The sequence below is a fragment of the Lampetra fluviatilis genome, chromosome 44 (genome assembly GCF_964198595.1).
Source record: "Lampetra fluviatilis chromosome 44, kcLamFluv1.1, whole genome shotgun sequence".
NCBI lineage: Eukaryota > Metazoa > Chordata > Hyperoartia > Petromyzontiformes > Petromyzontidae > Lampetra > Lampetra fluviatilis.
In genome coordinates, this window is record NC_136318.1 from 6470177 (window position 1) to 6494429 (window position 24253).

The 24253-nt window shown below is 48.3% G+C and overlaps 1 protein-coding gene across 1 annotated transcript in view; it reads right to left on the minus strand.

Annotated features, from left to right (window-relative positions):
• The window catches only part of LOC144947155 (FERM domain-containing protein 4A-like), a 289753-nt gene that overhangs the window by 91927 nt on the left and 173573 nt on the right, over positions 1-24253 (minus strand). Inside the window, exons 7-9 of the mRNA XM_078876349.1 lie at positions 21564-21586; positions 2999-3082; positions 2672-2737 (exon numbers count right to left, since the gene is read on the minus strand). Coding sequence (XP_078732475.1) covers positions 2672-2737; positions 2999-3082; positions 21564-21586 — 173 coding nt within the window. The remainder of the gene's footprint in view (positions 1-2671; positions 2738-2998; positions 3083-21563; positions 21587-24253) is intronic.

The window sequence follows — 24253 nt, forward strand, 5'->3', positions numbered from 1 at the left end:
AATGACTGCATCACGGACATTGTGCGAGAGCCGGGGTACTATGGTACCCCGGGGTACCACCATGAGGTTCATTTAACCCTCTTTTTAAGAGAGAAACAGGAGGATTTCTCCACAACTCAGGCTGTCGCCTGATGATGCTCGTTGTAATTACTGGCGAAACGTCGTACTTGAATTGTAAATGTTGTGGGTTTACTCTCCAACACACCGTTGTGCTGTACCGGTAACGAATTGGCATGTTCTGTTTACGTGACAAACCTTATTATTGGTTCTTTCTGTAAAGTCACGTAGAAGGGAAATAATAAAATAACAAAAAGAAAACATAATAAAATTCTCACGACGTTTCGGCCACAACACAAGCAGCCGTCCTCAGGTTAAAAACGTTGCCAAGCTTAGCAGTGTTCATTAGGACGCTGTCTTTCCGACAGCTCTGTTCTTCACCTGAGGACGGCTGCTTGCGTTGTGGCCAAAACGTCGTGAGAATTTTATTATGTTTTATTTTTATTATTTCCCTTCTACGTGACTTTACCGAAAGAACCAAGAATATGAATCCCTGCAGTCACGAACGCTTTAAATCGTGACAAACCTTACTTATCGTCTTTGTCGGGTGGCGGCGGGTTTAAGGACACATTTATGCGACCTAACCCAAAACCTCTATTACAGGGGTCAATCAATTGGATGGTGACAAGACGTCTGGACCACCCAGTGCAATTCAAACGCTCTTTGCAGTGGCAAGGAACACAGACAGAATTCGTGAGTGAAGTTTCTTCTATCCCTCGACGCTTGCGACGAAGACCAACAAACACGTCAACGCCGCACGTCCTGCCGCCACTCACAATCTCTGAGATGTGAAACCCTGAGCCAAGTGTCAGGTGCCGGTGGATAAGCCCAACGTTTTTTGTGCAGCAGTCTGTGTTTGCTTGCAATACAGAAGGGCAACAGCACACAAAGACAAAGATAAAGATCCCCCGTATAGCCTTAACCGACTGTAGGGGCAAGTGCTGTTAGCGAGCACCTATGAAGGCCGCACCAGTACACGAGGGGGTGGGTAGCCAGCACCACGCCCAACCGCCTTTGTCTCCCCAGTGGCGATGTTTACACACCGCACTAGGTACTCATTTGAGGCTAAGTCGACCTGGGGGGAGGCCCAGGACCGGTTCAGGTAATCGTCACTGGGTGTTGGCCATGAGCGGGAATCGAACCCGGGTCGCTGGGTTCGTAGCGCAGCGCGCTAACCGCTACACTACCGCTCCCCACAACAGCACACACACACACATGCGCGCCAAGTAGGGAATGCGTTGGTAAGCCAAACCAGGTGTGGCTGATAACAGCTTAATTTAAGATTCCATGTGCACACACTGCCCTTAATCTGAAGGCAGCCGTGGGCACAAGCACTCGGGAATCATATATCTTCACGTTCCTAGGTTTCTTAGCACAGTGCACGAGCCACTGCGGTGACTGCAACGAACACTGTCCAGTTCATCCGGTCCTTTCCAGAAAAAAACCGTGGGTTCTTGTTTTGTGCGAGTACATTTTTTTGCTTCTTCAGAAACGCGGCACTGCGCTTATTCTGAAAGTCGACAAGAATGCGGAAATCGTCACCCTGGAGTTGAAAGCGACCCAAATGTTACCCGTTATCGTGGGAATTTCCACGACCCAAAAAAAGCCCGCCACCTAAGTGTGCATCACGTGACACCGTGCAAGTGCTTCTGGGTTTACCCCAATCTCGGAGTCACTGCGCATTTGCTGTGTGCAAAAGAGCATTTTGGTTTTTGGTATTTCGCAAAGTGGTTCTGAGTGAGCGATCACAAGGACACAAGAGGAACGTTGAGTATCAACGCACTGATCAAAGAATGCCCCGCGCGCTTCTCTCTGTGGCATTACATTACCAACGTGTGCGACACTAAACAAAACAACAAAGCGACATCGCAAGAATCACACCGCATGTTGCACACGTCGCGCGACGAAATGTCTCGGACGTAAACATTTTTGCAGCTTGCGAAGCCACACAAAGCTGACATGTAAACTAAAAATAACTAAAATGCAATATGTAAAAAGGAAATCACTTGAGCTATGCACTTTTAAATCTAAATGTAAATCTCATTTCCTTAGAGCAACAGTTTTTTGCGTTTAGTTTGTTGTTCTCCTGCCGCACCTCCGATTGTCACGGTTGGCTACGTACGGTGCGAAAGACGTTCAACACACATATAGTATTTCGATTTAAAGCTTTCGTGACTTCAGACGCTGTCTTTCCGACAGCCCTGTTCTTCACCTGAGGACGGCTGCTTGCATTGTGGCCGAAACGTCGTGAGAATTGTATTTTATAATGTTTTATTTTTTATTTATTTTATTATTTCCCTTCTCCGTGACTTTACCGAAAGAACCAATAAGACACATACAGTACATACAGATGCCAACAATGTTCGTGCTAGAGAGACTTTCCCCTCTCTGAAAATGTGCAGCTTCCACAACTGGATCAGAGTCACCAGCAAAATGTGTGTGGCTTGCCATTGGTTGCGGACACGTTCACTCCATCACCACCGTTCACTACATCTCCTGCGAGTGCAATGGCAGCGATAATAATTGCACTCGCAGTGCGCCGTTAAAATCCAATCAAACTGCGGGGAAGGCCAACGGATAAAAAGTCGGTCAGGTTGACGCGCGTAAAACTCACTTGACGATGGCTTGTCCATGGGTGAGGCCCACAAGGCGCTGGTAATTCTCAATAACCCGCTCCTCGCTGGTAGAAACACAAGGGTGGAGGGGGGCATGGAGCACACGCGACGTGTCAGTTCGCCACTGCGGGAAGCTCAAACATCGGTCACGTAGCGCGGCGCGCTAACCGCTAAACCACCGCTCCCCATATTAATTCGAACGCAGGCAACGGTAGACGCGATCTAACCCAAACACCTTTCATCGCGAATAACATTGGTGGCCAAAATGGCCACGCGTGAAACCGGCAGACTCACGCTTCGTGAGCGAGCGCTCTCTGACCGCTCACCAGTAGCAGAGGGAGGGATGCTCCTTCAGAGCCTGCGTTGGAATCGCCGGCAGCTTCTTCAGATCCCTCTGGGCCGCTTCGACGCTGTGGGAAGACGCGGAAGAAAACGCGAGCTGCTAAAGGAGACGCGCAGCAGGGGAGTGTGGCCACGCGGCTTCGGGGGGGCGTCAGAGCGTTCGTTGTTGTCGAGTGAGAGGCGGTGGCACCGCAGGTTCGAAATCGAGGCAACCGCCCCATGGGGGTGCCGATGTGGCAGAGGTCGCAAACGGGTTTTGATTCCTTACCCGTACCCGGCCGCACCAGGGTCGTAAACGGGTACCCATACCATACCCGACACCTGGCTACCCATACCCGGCCGGGTATCGGGTAGGGTACGGGTACCCGATTGCGACCTCTGGGATGAAGCAATGTTGCAGGCGCGGGTGGGTTGATTCTAGGAACTTGAATTGTGAGAAGAGACAAGACGTTGGGAAATGAGTGACAAACGGTTACTCGTCAGTGACGTACGGTCTACCCGTACCCGTACCCGGCCGCACCAGGGTCGCAAACGGGTACCCGTACCCGGCCGGGTACGGGTAGCCGGGTAGCCGGGTATCGGGTAGGGTACGGGTATCGGGTACCCGATTGCGACCTGCGATGTGGTGAGGTGTTAACTCCCTCGCCCGGTATGCCGGAGGTTCGTGGGTACGATTCCCACAGTAAGCTGGAGTTTCCGTCACCACGACTCAGGGCTGTTACTCATACTTGGTGATAACATCCGCCAAACGTACTTGAGAACACGTGTGCAGATTTAAAACAATAGCCGATTGAACACACACCAACGTGGATATGACGGTGGACCGGCGCAGCTATTGACACCAACGTATACGCATTGAAGCATACATGACAACCAGCTAGTAAAACCCGACAAGCAAGATGTTTCAACACTTTCGTCAATAACACTGTGGCCTTCAAAGGGGAAAAAATATATCTAATAGACGACGTTTCAGGCAATGGCCCTTCTTCATAGAATTTTTTTTTACAATAGGCGATGTTTCCTATGAAGAAGGGCAATTGCCCGAACCATCGCCTATTATATATTTGCTGTTTTACTTTTAAGGCCACAGTGCTATTGAGCAAATGTGTCGAGGTTTGTGGTTTTTTGCGTTTGTGCACCACTGCCAACCCCTGAGCAATATGACCAAATCATTCGTCTAATAATCATGATCAGTGTGATAATGAGAGCCCCAACTTGTCGTCATGATGGCTGGCCATCGAACCAAGGCGGTCGCTGCATGGCGCGCTTTCAAACGCGTTTCTGAGGCCGTCTGGAACGCTCTTCCTTTCGATGTTAGGAAGCCACTGGAGCTATGCACTTTGAAATCATCAAGATTGAAAACTCATTTTTTCACAACTGCTTTTTGTGTTACGCTTGTTGTCCTTCCATCCACACCTCCGATTAGCGCGGTTGGCTACGTACAGTGCGAAAGAAGTTCAACATACATACACGAGTACTAATAATCTCAGCTGGACTTACATGCATTAAGTGCAGCACACATGCACGCACATTAATATATGTGTGTGTATACATATATGAATACACGTGCACGGGAAAAAATATCTGGGTCTTCATTTCGCATCCCCCTTCCCCAAGGTAAATAAACAGACATGTAATATTTTAAAAACTGAACATACGCCTCCAATGGGAAGTGTGCATCCGTCGTAAGATGGTGCGATGTCAAATATTATTTAAAACTCTACAGGCACTTGAATTGCTTTTGGCAGCCAACTCTTTGAGAAAGCCACGAGGAAATATCGGTCAGGTTTCAAGATGGGCGCTGGGGATTTAATCACGAGTGTTGAATTATTTACACCCCCGTTATTAAAATTCAAATTGCGTGACTAAATCCACGTTTTGTTTGTTGGCTACAATTAATTGTACGTAAAATGAGAATGGCACAGTAAGTGCTCTTTAATCTTGCGTCCTCACAACAACAAACAAAAAAACACTTTTTCACCAAAATAAAAATTCCCGTACATCTTTTTGCACTCAAAACTTTCTTGAACGACATACGAATGATAATTTTTGGGGGTTTCGATCGTCAACATTAGCCGTGTGGTGATATTTCTTATTTTAAATGGAAAGTATGGTTGCGTTAAATAGCAACACGATACCCCCCCCCCCCTTCTTCTATTGGGGTATCAGAGCTTAGGAAGACACCAGCGGGTTGCAGAGTTTATTTAAACAGTTTATTGAAACATGACGTTTAAGACAGGTTGCACTGTAATCCGTAATGTGTTTGTGCTGGTGTCAACTCCCTGTCACATTCTCTGTGTTGTGTACATGAATCGTCTTGTTCAATAAAATAAAAAAATAACAACACGATAAAACGATACTTGAGTAGCACATTTACTCAAAAAAAGAACTTGCCAAACATCACAAGCAGAACGCTCCTGCCCAGAACAATCTTGAGATTCATCGAGGCCAACCCCTGCATGAATGAAGCGGTACGGCTATAACATCACCGTCGTATGTCGAAGAAAGTCTATTCGAGTGATCTTACACCGAACAATGCGGCGTTTCAAAATCGATTGAGCACAATTGCTTTTCATTTAACTTTCGCTCGGGTGCCAAGATGCACTAAAAATTCCCGGGGCAATTTCGCACGGCTGCACCTTGTTCCAGCCCCAAGGACGACCTCCCTGCTCCTGCAGGAGGAGACATTGTGAACCGCAATACCTCGCCGCTCTTCTCAAGCGGCAGCGGCAGCGGCAGCGGCAGCGGCAGCGGCAGCGGCAGCGGCAGCGGCAGCGGCAGCGGCAGCGGCAGCGGCAGCGGCAGCGGCAGCGGCAGCGGCAGCGGCAGCGGCAGCGGCAGCGGCAGCGGCAGCGGCAGCGGCAGCGGCAGCGGCAGCGGCAGCGGCAGCGGCAGCGGCAGCGGCAGCGGCAGCGGCAGCGGCAGCGGCAGCGGCAGCGGCAGCGGCAGCGGCAGCGGCAGCGGCAGCGGCAGCGGCAGCGGCAGCGGCAGCGGCAGCGGCAGCGGCAGCGGCAGCGGCAGCTTTGTCTAGCCGTCAAACAAAGACGGTCGCCGCATCGCACGCTTTCGGATGCGCTTCTGCGGCCATCTGGAACGCTCTTCCTTCCAATATTAGGTAGCCACTGGAGTTATGCACTTTTAAATCACCTAGATGTAAAACCGATGTCTATAGGACTGCTTTTTGCATTCAGTTTATTGTTCTTCCCCCGCAGCTCCGATTAGCGCGCTTGGCTACTTACGGTGCGAACGAAATTCAACACGCGTACACGGGAATGATACTTGCAGGAGCAGCAGAAGTGATGGGATGAGGCGGCTTTATTTCAAGATTATCCAATCTCAACGGGCAAGAGAGGCTGCGTTCGTCAGGCCTCGCTGATCGCAGCTGATTGTGCCGTTAATCCATCGCTCCTACGGAGACGTACGTTTAAGCCTACATAGCCGTCTTGGTCCCCCACGTGTTTTTTGGGAATCAGTTGGGAGGCTCAAGCCAGCCGAACTGAATTCGAAACTCAACTAAACATTTTTATTTTTATTTTACTAAGGCCCACTGAGCGATACAGCTCTTTTTCAGAAGCGACCCTGGCCATAACTGAAAGCTCAACGAAGTGCGATTATCATCGCGTGGACATTTACAGCAGCCCAAATGCTCTAAATGCGTGTTTCTAAATGTGGAGGAAAAAAACAGAGAACCCACATAAAAATCCACGCGGCCACGGGGAGAACGTGCAAACTCCAAATATACAGCAGCAGGCGTCAGCGTCTGGATCGAGCTCATGACCTCCTGTATACCAGGCGAGGTAGTTAACATCTCCTAGCCACCGTGATGATGATGATGAGAGAGACACGCAAACTCCAAATATACAGTAGCAGGCGTCAGCGTTGGGATCGAGCTCACGACCTCCTGTATACCAGGCGAGGTAGTTAACATCTCCTAGCCACCGTGATGATGATGATGATGAGAGAGACACGCAAACTCCAAATATACAGCAGCAGGCGTCAGGCTCGGGATCGAGCCCACGACCTCCTGTATACCAGGCGAGGTAGTTAACATCTCCTAGCCACCGTGATGATGATGATGAGAGAGACACGCAAACTCCAAATATACAGCAGCAGGCGTCAAGGTCGGGATCGAGCCTACGACCTCGTGTATACCAGGCGAGGTAGTTAACATCTCCTAGCCACCGTGATGATGATGAGGGAGACACGCAAACTCCAAATATACAGCAGCAGGCGTCAGCGTTGGGATCGAGCCCACGACCTCCTGTATACCAGGCGAGGTAGTTAACATCTCCTAGCCACCGTGATGATGATGAGAGACACACAAAATCCTAATATACAGCAGCAGGCGTCAGGGTCGGGATCGAACCCACGACCTCCTGTATACCAGGCGAGGTAGTTAACATCTCCTAGCCACCGTGATGATGATGAGAGACACACAAACTCCTAATATACAGCAGCAGGCGTCAGCGTCGGGATAGAGCCCACGACCTCCTGTATACCAGGCGAGGTAGTTAACATCTCCTAGCCACCTTGATGATGATGATGAGAGAGACACGCAAACTCCAAATATACAGCAGCAGGCGTCAGCGTCGGGATCGAGCCCACAACCTCCTGTATACCAGGCGAGGTAGTTAACATCTCCTAGCCACCATGATGATGATGAGAGACACACAACCTCCAAATATACAGCAGCAGGCGTCAGGGTCGGAATCGAGCCCACAACCTCCTGTAGACCAGGCGAGGTAGTTGACATCTCCTAGCCACCGCGGCGCCCCCAATTCGCATTGCTAATTATCAACGGGGAACATTCACGGTGTAGAGAGGAGTGCTTAAACAAGGGGTGGTGGACATGGCCTAGCGGTGACGTCTTTAGACCGATATAATGACGCGGTGTATGCTCTACGTTTTTGACAGAATTTGGCTGCTACTTCGTTGAGCTATGATTTGTGGGCAGGTCGCGTCTGAAAAAGAAGCTAAACGCTCTGTGGGTTTGACCTGGTAAGTTAATTGTTTAGTTTTATATGGATTTTTTTAGTGATTTGATTAACTTTCCTATACTTTCCACTGCTATCATCTTTTTTGTTATTGTTCGTTGTTGTTACGTACTGACCCGCTCCTACTGGACATCGGTGAAAAAAAGCTTTCTAGCTCAAAATAATTCCTCCAGTATAAATAAATATTCAAAATTTTTGCGCTTATATTTTCCACAATGATAATCATTATTTTCTGTTACGTATTACACAATTAGCATTGAACTAGGACCCATATCTAACAGAGAGAACAGTCATTGCCTGTAAACATCTTGCGGTTCACCAGCATTTAATTCACCAACTCTGCTGACGAGACACTGTATACAGGGACTACTCTACTTACAAACATTCGACTTACGAACTTTCAGAGATACGAACAAACCTGTCCGTATGTCCAGTTGCCTGTCCGGACCGAGAGTCATAAGGTCAACTGCCGTGCAATAGATGGCGGTGGTGGCATCTACATCTGCAGAACGTGAAGAACCAGTGGCATCTACATCTGCAGAACGTGAAGAACCAGTGGCATCTACATCTGCAGAACGTGAAGAACCAGTGGCATCTACATCTACAGAACGTGAAGAACCAGTGGCATCTACATCTGCAGAACGTGAAGAACCAGTGGCATTTACATCTGCAGAACGTGAAAAACCAGTGGCATCTACATCTGCAGAACGTGAAGAACCAGTGGCATCTACATCTGCAGAATGTGAAGAACCAGTGGCATCTACATCTGCAGAACGTGAAGAACCAGTGGCATCTACATCTGCAGAACGTGAAGAACCAGTGGCATCTACATCTGCAGAACGTGAAGAACCAGTGGCATCTACATCTGCAGAACGTGAAAAACCAGTGGCATCTACATCTGCAGAACGTAAAGAACCAGTGGCATCTACATCTGCAGAACGTGAAGAACCAGTGGCATCTACATCTGCAGAACATGAAGAACCAGTGGCATCTACATCTGCAGAACGTAAAGAACCAGTGGCATCTACATCGAAGAACCAGTGGCATCTACATCTGCAGAACATGAAAAGCCAGTGGCATCTACATCTGCAGAACGTGAAGAACCAGTGGCATCTACATCTGCAGAACGTGAAGAACCAGTGGCATCTACATCTGCAGAACGTGAAGAACCAGTGGCATCTACATCTGCAGAACGTGAAGAACCAGTGGCATCTACATCTGCAGAACGTGAAGAACCAGTGGCATCTACATCTGCAGAACGTGAAAAACCAGTGGCATCTACATCTGCAGAACGTGAAGAACCAGTGGCATCTACATCTGCAGAACGTGAAGAACCAGTGGCATCTACATCTGCAGAACGTGAAGAACCAGTGGCATCTACATCTGCAGAACGTAAAGAACCAGTGGCATCTACATCGAAGAACCAGTGGCATCTACATCTGCAGAACATGAAAAGCCAGTGGCATCTACATCTGAAGAACGTGAAGAATCAGTGGCATCTACATCTGCAGAACGTGAAGAACCAGTGGCATCTACATCTGCAGAACGTGAAGAACCAGTGGCATCTACATCTGCAGAACGTGAAGAACCAGTGGCATCTACATCTGCAGAACGTGAAAAACCAGTGTCATCTACATCCGAAGAACGTGAAAAACCAGTGGCATCTACATCTGCAGAACGTGAAGAACCAGTGGCATCTACATCTGCAGAACGTGAAGAACCAGTGGCATCTACATCTGCAGAACATGAAGAACCAGTGGCATCTACATCTGCAGAACGTGAAGAACCAGTGGCATCTACATCTGCAGAATGTGAAAAACCAGTGGCATCTACATCTGCAGAACGTGAAAAACCAGTGGCATCTACATCTGCAGAACGTGAAGAAAAAGTGGCATCTACATCTGCAGAACGTGAAGAACCAGTGGCATCTACATCTGCAGAACGTGAAGAACCAGTGGCATCTACATCTGCAGAACGTGAAGAACCAGTGGCATCTACATCTGCAGAACGTGAAGAACCAGTGGCATCTACATCTGCAGAACGTGAAGAACCAGTGGCATCTACATCTGCAGAACGTGAAGAACCAGTGGCATCTACATCTGCAGAACGTGAAGAACCAGTGGCATCTACATCTGCAGAACGTGAAGAACCAGTGGCATCTACATCTGCAGAACGTGAAGAACCAGTGGCATCTACATCTGCAGAACGTGAAGAACCAGTGGCATCTACATCTGCAGGAGATTATACAACTTTAAAAGCGAATTCCCCGTGATTAGTGTACATGCCGTACAACATGTTTGGAATCGACAGGAGTAGCATATCGACTACGAACAAACCTCTGGAACCTAATTCGTTCGTAAGTACAGGAGTCCCTGTATCAACGGGACCCTTTCTTTAAACCAGTGTTTGCATGTTCTACCACGAGCATGTGTGGTTAATGCAGACATGACGCCTTGCGATAGGTGTCTTGTTTTTTTGAAAATCTTAACACCTCCAGTATTGTTGCCAGAAAGGTCAAAGCCTATTCTTGTTTCAAGACACTAAGCGCGATGTCTAAACCAGCCCTCAGTTTGCTTGCACTGAATCGGTGGCTGCAGGAATTCCGTGCTACCAGAAGGCTCTGGCACTGATGGGTTGTGTTAAAAGAAACGTAATGTTTTTAATGTGGAGATATATATATATAGATCAAATAAGAAAGTATTACCCATTAGGTTGGGGGCTGTAGGACGACTTGCACAAGTGTGGAGCTCATAAGCTACGGTGACGAGATGTTAATTATACTCTTTGGTTTTTTCGGTAAAGTCACGTAAGTAAAAAATTTAATAAAAGAAAACAACTAAATTAAATCACGACGTCTCGGGCGCAACACAAGCGTCCTTCTTCAGGTGTTAACTACCTCGCCTGGTATACAGGAGGTCGTATATTTGGAGTTTGCACGTTCTCCCCGTGGTTGCGTGGATTTTTCTCCGGGTCCTCCGGTTTTCCCCTCCCCATTTAGAAACATGCGTGTAGATGATTTGCCTGCTATCAATGTCCACACGATAAGCCACTTCGTTGAGCTATCATTTGTTACAGCCAGGGTCGCTTCTGAAAAAGAGCTGTTTCACTCAGTGCGCCTTACCTGGTAAAATACAAAACATAGTTTAGTTTCCCAGGTGTTTTTTGCAGCTGTTACGACGGTTCGGCTTCGCCGATTTCATACATTCCTCTTACACTTGCACTCGACCGACGTTTTGCAATGTGGCTAAAATTAGGCGGGGCGCGAATTCAAAAGCCTTCTAGGCTTTGAGAAGAATCTATATTTTTTTAAGACCAGTGTTGTTTAGGTCACCACTGTTCTACTTACCCCCCCCCTCCCCCATTGCCCATTGTTGTATTCACTATCACCACCACATTTACTGAGAACCGCTTTTTGTGTTTAGTTTGTTGTGACCCCCCTGCCCCCCAGACACCCCCGATTAGCAAGGTTGGCCTACGTACGGTGCGAAAGAAGTTCAACGTACATACAGTACACGTACAGATGTCAACAGTGTTCCTGCTACGGAGAGACTTTCACCCTCTATGGGAGGGGTGAGGAACGTCCGGCCCGCGGGCCGTGTAAGGCCCCGCGAAATCATTTGGTGTGGCCCTGCCAAGGCAACCGCAGGCGGGACTCGAAATTCAATAAATCTAGGAGCAAACCTGGAAAAACAGTTGCGAGTAGCAGCCAACATCACACGCCTCACCAAAGAGAAGCAGTTCCAGCCATCACATTCGGAGTGAGTTAATTAAATGTTTGACCAAATATAACAGGCACATTTTTAAGTTGATAATTGTGTATGGCCCGCGAATGATGTTATAAATATCCAAATGGCCCTTGGCAGAAAAAAGGTTCCCCACCCCTGCTCTATGGGAATGTGCAATTGCCACCCCTGGATCAGAGTCACCAGCAAAATGTGGGTGCCTCCCATTGGTTGCAGACACGTTCACTAAGGATAGGAACATTTTTACGACTGGGAGTCTAAAAAAGAAACCAGTTTGTCTTGCTTTTTGTCTTTTATAGTCACGATGTGGTATCGGTTACACTTCAAGCTGACACCACAATGGGAGTAAATTGCAGGGAGATAAATTCAGAGGTGGGATTTATTATGTTTGGGCAATCCGGAGGAAAAAGAAAATCAATTTCGACTGCCCTTACTGCCAAGCAATAAATGGCACGGCATTAGTGACAACACACCAACGCACACAGCCGATTGCACCAAATCATTAGACGCTCTCACGGTGGAGTATGCACGTTCGCCTTCTTCTTTCACGCCGTAACGTAGCCAGCCGTGCTAATCGGAGGTGCCGGTGGTAAGGACAACAAACTAAACGCAACAAAGGATTGTGGGTAATAATACATTGACTATGGGGTTGTTTCCCCCATTTAATAACATTTTGGTCCATCAGCCAACGGGCTCGGCAGTGTTTCGTGGATGCAATGGCGGAGCCAGGATTTTCAGGTGGGGGGGTGGCAACCCCTCCAGCAATGAAAAATGATAGAGGAGTTGTTAGTAAGTAAGGACTTGTTCCTTGCCTTTTATTCGACACGTGTGGCGATCGATGGTCGAATTCGAACTGTGTGTGATCGGCATCGCGCTCGCTGAAGGTGTTTGCCTTCAGGGAAGTCGTGTCCTGTATACGCAACTGTGCACAATTCTGTGAGTCACTTTGCCGTTACTTATTGCCAATTATGGACTCAGACTATTGTCCTATCATCTCATAGAGTCCCTGGCACATAATAATATACTACACAGTGGCAGTGGGGGTCGCAAAATGCCGATATATTACTAATAAACCCCAATGATCCGATCGAAATCCCTAATTTCGATCGGATCATTGGAGGGGGGGGGGCACGTGCCACCCTACCCCCCCCACTGGCTCCACCAGTGTGTGGATAGAACTCTGCCTTGTCACATCAGGCAGCCCAGCAGTAATTGTACGAGAGGCCTGACCACTGACGAGACTCAACGTTTGCCTGCCCTCGTTGCGCTGTGAAGCCGGCCACCCAGGTGTGATGCCTTGGCCACCCAGGTGTGATGCCTTGGCCACCCAGGTGTGATGCCTTGGCCACCCAGGTGTGATGCCTTGGCCACCCAGGTGTGATGCCTTGGCCACCCAGGTGTGATGCCTTGGCCACCCAGGTGTGATGCCTTGGCCACCCAGGTGTGATGCCTTGGCCACCCAGGTGTGATGCCTTGGCCACCCAGGTGTGATGCCTTGGCCACTCAGGTGTGATGCCTTGGCCACCCAGGTGTGATGCCTTGGCCACCCAGGTGTGATGCCTTGGCCACCCAGGTGTGATGCCTTGGCCACCCAGGTGTGATGCCTTGGCCACCCAGGTGTGATGCCTTGGCCACCCAGGTGTGATGCCTTGGCCACCCAGGTGTGATGCCTTGGCCACCCAGGTGTGATGCCTTGGCCACCCAGGTGTGATGCCTTGGCCACCCAGGTGTGATGCCTTGGCCACTGCTCACATCAGTCGCGAGTGACATCCTCGGCAGTCCAATGCTCACCGACACTGCATTGCGAGGCATTCATCCAGCAGCGGGTTCACAAAGGGCTGTACATACATGTGTTGATATGTGAAAGAAAGGGCTTTAGCGCGGTATGTCTTGCAATCCCCATTTATTGTGAGCCAACCGTGACAACGGCTGTTAATGCACAGAGGCGACATCGCCAACGCTTGCAGCGAAATGCGATACGCGGCTTCGTGCACACGTCCCTTACCAAACACCAAAGAGGCACACGGACGTACCATCATCCCCTGCACGCAATGATGACCGCTCCGAGCGCTCACTCTCTATTTATATGTGTGTGTTTGTGATCCTGCATGCACACGCGGAATAGCTCACACCTGCGCAAACTATAAATACCTCGCGCCAAGGGGCACAGGTGTAATTGCGGTTTTGCACCGTTGCAGACTGCAAGCAGTTAATTGCAGATTGCACCACTGCAGGCCGCAACCTTAAATTGCAGATTGCACTGCGGCATTCACCTGCGTGAATTGAACCCTCACTTCGGCCAGGACACGGCCAAGGGGGTACATATTTGGGTTAAGCTATTCTGGATTAGCTCGTGAACGCAGTCATTGCAGATCGAGTGATTGGATGTGTTGCGTTTTGTGCGTTTATACACGCCGGAGGAAAACTAAATATTTTAAAATTATAATTAAAATATTTTTTTTTTACATATTTCTTTTTGAAGATAATGTTCATACAATATAATGAAGCGGGAGACTAAAACAAATGCCTCAATGATGCAGCTCGTATTGTCCAAATGAATGTGGCTCACCGACAACGCTAATCAGGCAGTCGCTGCCGTGTCTATATATACATTTTTTACAATTCGACATCCAAGCTGAGGCTTCTCGCCTGGACGGAGGACGCGGGCTGACAATGGGAAAGGCTGCCCACGTGACGTGCAGTCGGATCGGGGAGTTGCACTCAGCCCTCTGGAATGGCATCAAGGGGCCTCAGAAAATATGCACCGCTGGGAAGGAATTTAACCGTTGTATGGATGGACCGATCCCGCCAGAGGATTGTGGAATGTCCATCCAAGGCTGACTCGGGAAGGGCGGCCATGTGACCACACAAGCAGCACTGCTTTCTGGCTCCTTTTAGAGACACTGTTGACTTATTATTTATTGTGGTTCATTAAAACCAACTTTAATTCGATATAATTAATGTGGCCAACGAGGGTAAATGGGTTTAATTGATGACAGGTGCAGAACGCTGGGTTGCGAAGAATATACAAAGAAACAAAATGACAACTCCGTTGGATTATCCATAATAGAGGTTTTTGGGTCAGATCGCATAAGTAGAAATGTGTCGTTAAACCCGCCACCACCCGACACAGCCAATTAGTAAGGTTTGTCATGGACACAAAACATGCCAGTTAGTTACTAGTACAGCACACCAGTGTGTTGGAGAGTAAATCCACAACATTAACATTTTGAGTATGGCATTTCGCCAGTAATTACACTACTCTCATTAGGCGACAGCCATATTTGTGGAAAAATCTTCATCTTTCGGTCCTAAATAAACTCACAAACGATCGTCCAAATGTCCCGTTTCAATCATAAATCTTCCTGGATGAAAAGACAATAAATCTATGGGACCTTTTTGGCAGTCCAAAACGATGAAAAATAAAAATAGGTTTTTACCCTTTTCTGGCAATAAAACAGGTCTTAAGATGTTCAAACACTAAAAAGGTCCCATGATATAGCTGCTCACCCCCCCCGAGATATAAATGCTGCTGATACTTGTATTGCCCTGGTGCTGTGCACCTTTGGGCGTTCTCAGGTCTGACACAGTTTTTCAGTTTCAGTTTCATTAATGAGGATTTACCCTGTGAGCCATTCGGCTCTTGATTTGGGTTCAACCACAACAAACAATAAAATTACAAGACACACCTAAAATTCATTGTACACAAATCTTAACATCACATACGTGAACAATAAAATCCTACAGAAAAAGCACAACCCGTCCATGCTGCGTGCAAAAAGTGCAAAAAATTATATTTCGATGTTTGATCCCAAATAACAATCATAATACAATACAGATCAACTTTTTAAGTATTAATCTATACTAAATAAAAAAAAATCGGGCCAAACCAAGCCCCTCTAAAACTTACTAAAACAATGCTATATAAACAAAGTAACAGTTTTCCCAACAAATGTGATTAAAAGTTTACAATAGCGACACATACAACACACATCACTAAACCTCGCATCCTTCGCTAGCTGCATAAGTCAATCCATAACAGTCGGATTAACAATAGCAGTAGCAGCTCACTATAATCACAATACATAATAAAGTAATAGGTTTCGATTTAAAGCTTTCGTGACTGCAGGGATTCATCGTCTTGGTTCTTTCGGTAAAGTCACGTAGAAGGGAAGTAATAAAATAATAAAAATAAAACATAATAAAAATTCCATTTCGATTATATTATTTTATTATGTTTTATTATTTTATTACTTCCCTTCTACGTGACTTTACCGAAAGAACCAAAAAGAAAAAAGTAATAGGTTTTGACCCTTTCAACTGGTACAAAAACTGACACCTTTATACAAGGCATCATGCTTGCAATAACCACAACACAAGCAGTCAAAATGCAAACAAAAATAAACAACTCTGATAATGATATGCACTGTCCTTGAAGTTGATTGGTCCACACCCGAGACAGCTTTTCTTAGAGTCTAGTCTCCATTGGTGTTGGACCAGATGACGCCAAAAGGCGTACAAGACAGCGCACTATCAGAGTATTGAGAGCTCGGGGTAAGCATTTACACTATGAGACCTCCTTTACCAGTGGCAAAATATAGTAATAGGTTTTTACCCTTTCAACACTGGTAAAGGAGGTCGCATAGTGTAAATGCTTACCCCGAGCTCTCAATACTCTGATAGTGCGCTGTCTTTGAGTTGTACGCCTTTTGGCGTCATCTTGAAAGGGTGAAAACCTATTACTATATTTTGCCACTGGTAAAGGAGGTCTCATAGTGTAGAATACATAATAAGTTCATACGTCGGTCATCTATAACGATATTTTAGATTTCACTGGTGGAACAAGGCTTGCTGTCTGCGGTGTAGGCCAATGAGTTTCAAAGACAATGCATATATTATCACAGCGTGTTTGTTTGCATGTACGTGTGGCTAATGCAGATTTGATGCCTTGCAGTAGGTATCCATTTGGTGTTTCAACACCTTAACACCTCCTGTTTTACTGCCAGAAAGTAAACGCAGAGAAGTGACGACGGTACAGTAGAGCACGTGCACAGGGAGTGACACGAGTGAGCCTTGCCACGAAAGAGGAGGACACTGCCAAGCCACCGTGAAGCGCGCAGAATGAAACCTTCACGTGCCGAGATCCCTGAGAGAACCACGACTTGTGGCTTGATTGGCACGGTCACCCCCCCCCCCCACACGGCCACCCCCCCACACTCCCCCCCACAAACTCTCCTCCACAGTCCCCCCACCCCAACACACAGTCCCCTACCCCAACGCTCCCACCCCCACTTCCTTTTAAATTATTCACTCTCATCCTGCCGGTCAATCCGCCCGCCCGCCCGCCGCTTTCTCGCCAGCCGGCAACAACCCCTGGGCATGCCGTGAGACAACAGCCCCCTGGGCATGCGAGCCGCCAAGTGCGCGAGAAACGACTTGGCTAAGCGAGGCGTCGCCTCCCTAACTTCCACGTGGAACAAACAACAATAATAACAACATCAACAGCTTGAACCTGTAACGCTCTGCCGCCACAGTATTCGCTCATTGCCGTAGAGAGCAAGAGAGAGAGAGACAAATATATGACGACTCAAGAGGAACCAGGAGGAGCCACGGACGAGCAGGAAGGTAGCAAAGCCACGCGATGAGCCAGCGACAACAATTGTCCAAGATCTGCGACCCTCTGCCTATGAAGGTGTCATCGGCCAATTAAACGAGCGTTTGCGTGTGACGGGGAGGAAACCGGAGCAGCCGGGAAGGGAAAAAAACCACCCCCGATCCCACACAGACGGAACAAGTGGAGTTCCACATTTTTTGCCGTACCGCCTTCTCCAGGCGAACCAGGAAACCCGCGGTCTCATCCTGGGCACCCGCTCATGGCAAATGGAGCGGGAGCTTCGCAACGTGATGTGCGCGGTGACTCCACCGTCCCTCGCTGCTGGCCCCCCACAGTGCAGGATTACAGCCAGCCGCGTGTATAGCCGCCGCCACAACCGATACCAATACCCCGCCATCCGCTTGTGCCAGGCCAGGTGCACTTTGAGGCCACGTGAAGTTGTCGAAGGCTCGCTGCTGGCAGGAGGTCACGGGACGGACCCAGGTGCCATGGGTTGGCTGACCTGAGATGACTGGTAGATGCACCAGCTGAAGCCCCTAAGGGCCACCACCATCAAAGAACTGCATCAATCACCCTTGAATCTCGTGCGGATGGATTTATGAGAGTCGGGCGTTCGAGCGACGGCCGTTAGTTTCGCCCGGTGTGTCATTTCGCGGACGGCTGCGCCACGGAACCTATTGTTGATGACACGCTTTAAATGACCCCTTCTTAGGCCCTGTAGTGCACGGGTCAGCAACCAGCGTCTTAGAGGCCGCATGCGGCTCTCTCTCTCTCTCTAGGGACAGCTTCGTGACCGTTATTTATAAAGGACCACCCTCTCGTATTCACCAAACACTGCATTGTGGCTCTTGAGATATTGAGGGTTTTTGGTTGTTGCTGCTTTAATCGAATTCGAATAAAAATTGCCTCTTGTTGTTATGTTGGTGGCCGACCACTGGCCCAGTCCCGTCATTGGGGAAGCTTCACGTGAGCTGGCGACGTTCTCAAGAACAGCAGCAAATACGGGGTGCTTCAAAAAAATGTGAACACTTCTGACCATTTGCAACATTACCGCAAGAAGTGCTGCCTCCGGGCTCTGGAGACCACGTGGAGAAAATTCCAGGCACGTGTTGACTCTGACTTTTTGAAGCTATTGACGTACATTTGTTATCTTGTTACAGTGTTACTCTTTGGTTCTTTCGGTAAAGTCACGTAGAAAGAAAATAAATTAAATGATAGAATACGACGTTTCGATTGCAACACAAGCAGTCGTTATCAGGTAGAACTAAATTTGAGAGAAAGACAAAAACACAAACACGGAGACACACAAACCGAAACACAAGCAGAGAGAGACAACACAGAGACACACAGAGAGAGACACACAACACGGAGACACACAGACACACAAGCAGAGACACAACACAGAGACACACAGACAGACACACAAGCAGAGAGACAACACAGAGACACACAGAGAGAGACACACAGACAGACACAAGCAGAGAGAGACAACACAGAGACACACAGAGAGAGACACACAACACAGAGACACACAGAGAGAGACACACAACACAGAGACACACAGAGAGAGACACACAACACAGAGACACACAGACAGACACACAAGCAAAGAGAGACAACACAGAGACACACAGAGAGAGAGACACACAACATCGACACACAGAATCTCTCAAATGTAGTTCTACCTGATGATGACTGCTTGTGTTGCAATCGAAACGTTGTATTCTATTATTTCATTTATTTCCTTTCTACGTGACTTTACTGAAAGAACCAAAGAGTAATTCCTGCAGGCATGAAAGCTTCAACTGAAGTATGTTACAGTGTATTATCCCTTCTTTTTCCGTAAGTGTTAACATTGTTTTGAAGCACGGTGTACATGCAAGCGCTGAATTACTTGCTATTTATGTTCTTTATATTCATTCATCGCATCTTGCTTACGTATTTTTTCTCTATCTTGCTGTTATGTAGTTTAAACAAAAGTATTGTTTGTTGATGTAACTTGCCGATGCCCCGTGCCCCCCCCCACTTACTGGACATCTGTGAAAAACAGCTTCATGGCTCATCGGATTCCTCCAGGTTAAATAAATATTCTGATTCTGCTCGGCATGTGTGTGTGACTGCGCGCGCGTAAATTTAAGCAAGGGCGAAGCGATTATCCCATAGCATGCGCTCCGTCGGAGAATTATGGCGAATAATGAAATGAATACCAGCGCAGACAACGGGGGGGGGGTGTTGATTTAATTTGCCGAAATGAAATAACGTCGATGATGAAAACCCATTGTGCGATGGATTAAATGACATTTCATTTCGCAATTGAACACATGCGCATTAGCCGATTAGGCATGATGAAAAGGGCAATTGATCTCATCACTCACATCACCGTATTTTCATAAGTGTACCATATGGCGGTGTATCTAACAACACGTGGCAAGAGCTACAGGTTACACCGTTCAGCACAACTCCGACCGTCTGTTTATTGCACACATCACTGGCACGTACAAAGACAAAGAATCCCCCTACAGCCGTAACAGACTGTAGGGGCAAGTGCTGTTAGCGAGCACCTATGAAGACTGGCACGGCACACGAGGGGGTGGGTGGCCAGCACCACGCCCGGCCGCCTTTGTCTCCCTAGTGACGATGTTTACACAACGCGCCCGGAACTCATTTAAGGCTGAGTCGACCTCGGGGAGAGCCAGGACCGGTTCAGATAATCGTCACCCGTGTTGGACGTGAGTGGGAATCGAACCCGGACCGCTGGGTTCGGAGCGCAGCGTAGCGTTAACCACGACAATACAGTTCCCGACGGGCACGCACATGTTCACACACAAATACAACGGATTAAGGCCCTACCAATTAAATCAATTAATATCAATTATTTAAGCTGTGACAACACACGCAACTGGGGTATAAATGATCAACTAATGAGGCAAGTGAGAGCGAACTTGATCTTGCTTATTAAAAAGCAAACTCGCGCAGTGCGTCGAAAGAAGAATGCGTTTTAATCGGTGTCTATTTCCTGCAATGACATATTGATCGTAATCATGGACATTGACAAAAAAAACAGACCAAGAGCTGGGAGGTCACGGCAAAGAAGCTTTGTATTCTGGAAAAATTTGGAAATGTCCAGGGCGGTCCACGTGACTTTGTAACCCCCCCCCCAATGAATTGATTGCAGGTCCACCGTGCTATTCATTACACAGCATCCTTTCCTGCCGTGGTGGATCTTGCTACGTAATCAAAATCGCATTGCAAGAATCGACTGCATCGAACGTGAGGAAGCGGTGTAAAATTGCTCCCATTTTTAGTTTTTCGGCCCCACTTAAGATCTGTGAGAAATATTCATCAGGCAGACGCGCGCCTCGTGTGACGCGCGCTCATTCCGCTGATCAAAGCAAGGAATGATGGGAATGATGGCGATATCTTAACTACCTCGCCTGGTATGCAGGAGGGTCTTGGGTTCGATTCCGGACCCTGACGATGCCTGCTGCTGTACTTTTAGAGTCTGTGTCTCTCTCTCTCGCTCTCCGTGGTGAGATGTTAACTCCCTCGCCTGGTATGCAGGAGGTCGTGGGTTCGATTCCGGACCCTGACGATGCCTGCTGCTATACGTTTAGAGTATGTGTGTCTCTCTCTCTCGGTGGTGAGATGTTAACTACCTTGCCTGGTATGCAGGAGGTCGTGGGTTCGATTCCGGACCCTGACGATGCCTGCTGCTGTACGTTTAGAGTCTGTGTCTCTCTCTCTCGCTCTCCGTGGTGAGATGTTAACTACCTCGCATGGTATGCAGGAGGTCGTGGGTTCGATTCCGGCCCCTGACGCCTGCTGTATATTTGGAATTTGCGTGTCTCTCTCTCTCTCTCCGTAGTGAGATGTTAACTACCTCGCCTGGTATGCAGGAGGTCGTGGGTTCGATCCCGGCCCTGACGCCTGCTGTATATTTGGAGTTTGCGTGTTCTCCCCGTGGTCACGTGGATTTTTACCAGGGGTTTACCCCTACACATTTCAAATCGACGTGCGTTTTAGAGTATATTGCTGCTGGTATGAATTTGCACGCAGTAAACCAATTCGTTGAGATATCATTTGTGATGGCCAAATAGCTTCTGACAAAAGAGCTGTCTATAGCTCAGTGGGCCTTACCTGGTCACGTAAAAATAGCAAATATAATTAATCGAATATAATGAATCGACGCTTTCCTTACCTTGAGAAGTCGCCCTTTGCTTCCTGCGAAAACAAGAGACAAGTTGAGGGTAAGCAGTGGGCACACACCGAGCTGTGAGAGATGAATAACTCACTCGTGTCCACGTGATGATTGGTTCCAAGCGTACAGGAAGATAGAGGTGCAGCCCTGAAATTTCCACAGCTGGCAGAAGAGCCTCCCACTCGACAGGAGAGAGAGCGTCTCCCTAGGAGTGGAGTGTTTTCTCGATTTTATTTTTTCCATATTGGTTAACTTTACGATCCTACTATCCAGATTCAATTCCTGGGCAACAACGATGAAAGTGGTTCTTTGTAATATGTACCTGGCTTGGGCGTTCTCTAGGTTGCCTCAGCCTGAAATGAGTACCTGGTGAACGACGGTTCATTTCAGCACTGGGAAGACAAAAGCGGCTAGGAGGGGGTTGCTAGCCAGACTATCCCTTGGTGTACCATGCTGGCATTAATAGGTGCTCACTAACAACACTTCCTGCAGTGGTTTATCAGGTTAAACAGAAGACCTGTTATTGTCTATGCATGTATGTACATGCATGTATGTAGTGGGGAGCGGTAGTGTCGCGGTTAGCACGCTGCGTTACGAACCTGGCGAACCGGTTTCGATTCCCGCTCATGGCCAACACTCAGTGACGATTATCTGAACCGGTCCTGGGCCTGCCCTAGGTAGACTCAGCCTCAAATGAGTACCTGGTGCGGTGTGTAAACATTGTCACTAGGGAGGCAAAGGCGGTCGGGCGTGGTGCCAGCCACCCACCCCCTCGTGTGCCGTGCCGGCATTCATAAGTGCTCGCTAACAGCACTTGCCCCAACAGTCTGTTACAGGCTATACAGGGGATCTTTGTCTTTGTATTTGTATGTATGCACACACGTGTGTGCTTGCCGTTGTTAATTGATTAGCGCGCTGAGCTATGAACCCGGCGACCCGAGTTCGATTCCCGCTCACGGCCAACACCAGTGACGAATATCTGAACCGGTCCTGGGCCTCCCCTAGGTCAACTCAGCCTCAAATGAGTACCTGGTGCGGTGTGTAGAAACATTGTCACTGGGGGAGACAAAGGCGACTGGGCGTGGTGCTGGCCACCCATCCCCTCGTGTGCCGTCCCAACCTTCAAAGGTGTTACTCGCTAACAGCACTTGCCCCAACAGTCTATATGCTTGTGAGCTTTTTGTGGGGAGCGGTATTGCGGTGGTTAGCGTTCTGTGCTACGAAACCGACGACCCAAGTTCGATCGCCAGCATTTGGCTAACGACAGCGGCGAGCGTTATCCGAACCGGTCCTGGGCTTCGTGTGGGTGTCAACATCGCCACTTGGGGAGACAACGTTGTCCGGTTTGTGGGAAAACAGCTGCTACCTAATGGCCCTTGCTCCATCACTCTCCGAAGCTATACAGAATCGGGGGGGGGGGGGGGGTTACCTTAGTTTTGTGCCAAAATATATTTCTGCTAAAGCTTCCCACGCAATGGGGAACTCGGTTCGGTTTCAAATCTCCTTCCACGGCACGCACGATCCAGTTCTGCTTCAAGCACCCGAATGGTAAAAACAACCGCAGCACGACCGAAAACTCTGAAAATAAACAAATAACAACTGCACGCACCCACCTGCGCGCACTGCACACTCTGCACGTCATGCACCTTGACAGGTTCTCATCATGCAAGATCTGATCCCAGTTGATTCATTTGCAATGCCATTTTTGAGCAATGGGATAGTTTGGCCAATGACATTTACATTGAGACATCCTTTGCCAGTAGCAAGATATAGTAATAGTCATAGGTAAAAACCTATTACTATATCTTGCTACTGGCAAAGAAGGTCTCGTAATGTAAATGCTTACCCCGAGCTCTCAATACTCTGATGGTGCGTTGTCTTTGAGTTGTGCGCCTTTTGGCGTCATCTGGTCCAACACCATGTGAGACTGGGCTCTAAGAAAAGCTGTCTCGGGTGTGGACCAATCAATTTCACGGACAGTGCATACATTATCAGAGTTGTCTTTTTGTTTGCATTTTGACCGCAGGTATTGTGGTCTATGCAAACATGACTCCTTGTGAAAAAGGTGTCAGTTTTGTTGCCAGTTAAAAAGGTAAAAACCTATTACTACACCATTGATACTGTTGTTTTTCTTTTGTTATGGGGAGGAGGCTGGGGGGAAAGGGGGGGGATCATCCTGAGTCGGGAATCGAACCCAGGCCCTTCTCGCTCCGAGGCACAGGTGGTTAAACCACCGCGCCACCGTTCCTGCCGGGGCGAGAGACGTTACAGGTTGGCCCTGCAACCAGCGCCTTGGCCAGTGCTGCGTGCAGTTGTTGACTCGTCTATAATTCAGCGTGCGTGTCTGCAGAGTGCTCTTGAGCTTACTGCTGCTCATTTTCCCTTTTCTCAGCTTGACGAGAGCAAGTGGCAGTCGATGCGATATATTGTCTTGGTCGAGGCATCGGTTGCTGATTATCGAGTGCGTTGTGCGGATGCCGGCGGTGGTGCTGCAGTTAGCATTTATGAATGCTTAACGCGTAGGCTTTCGCGACAAATATCATCCATAATGCATGTTTTTTTTGTTAGATCGCGTAAATATATAAATGTGTCGTTAAACCCGCCACCACCCGACACAGCCAATTAGAGTAAGGGTTGTCACGTATGCAAAACGTGCCAATTCGTTACTTGTACAGCACACCGGTGTGTTG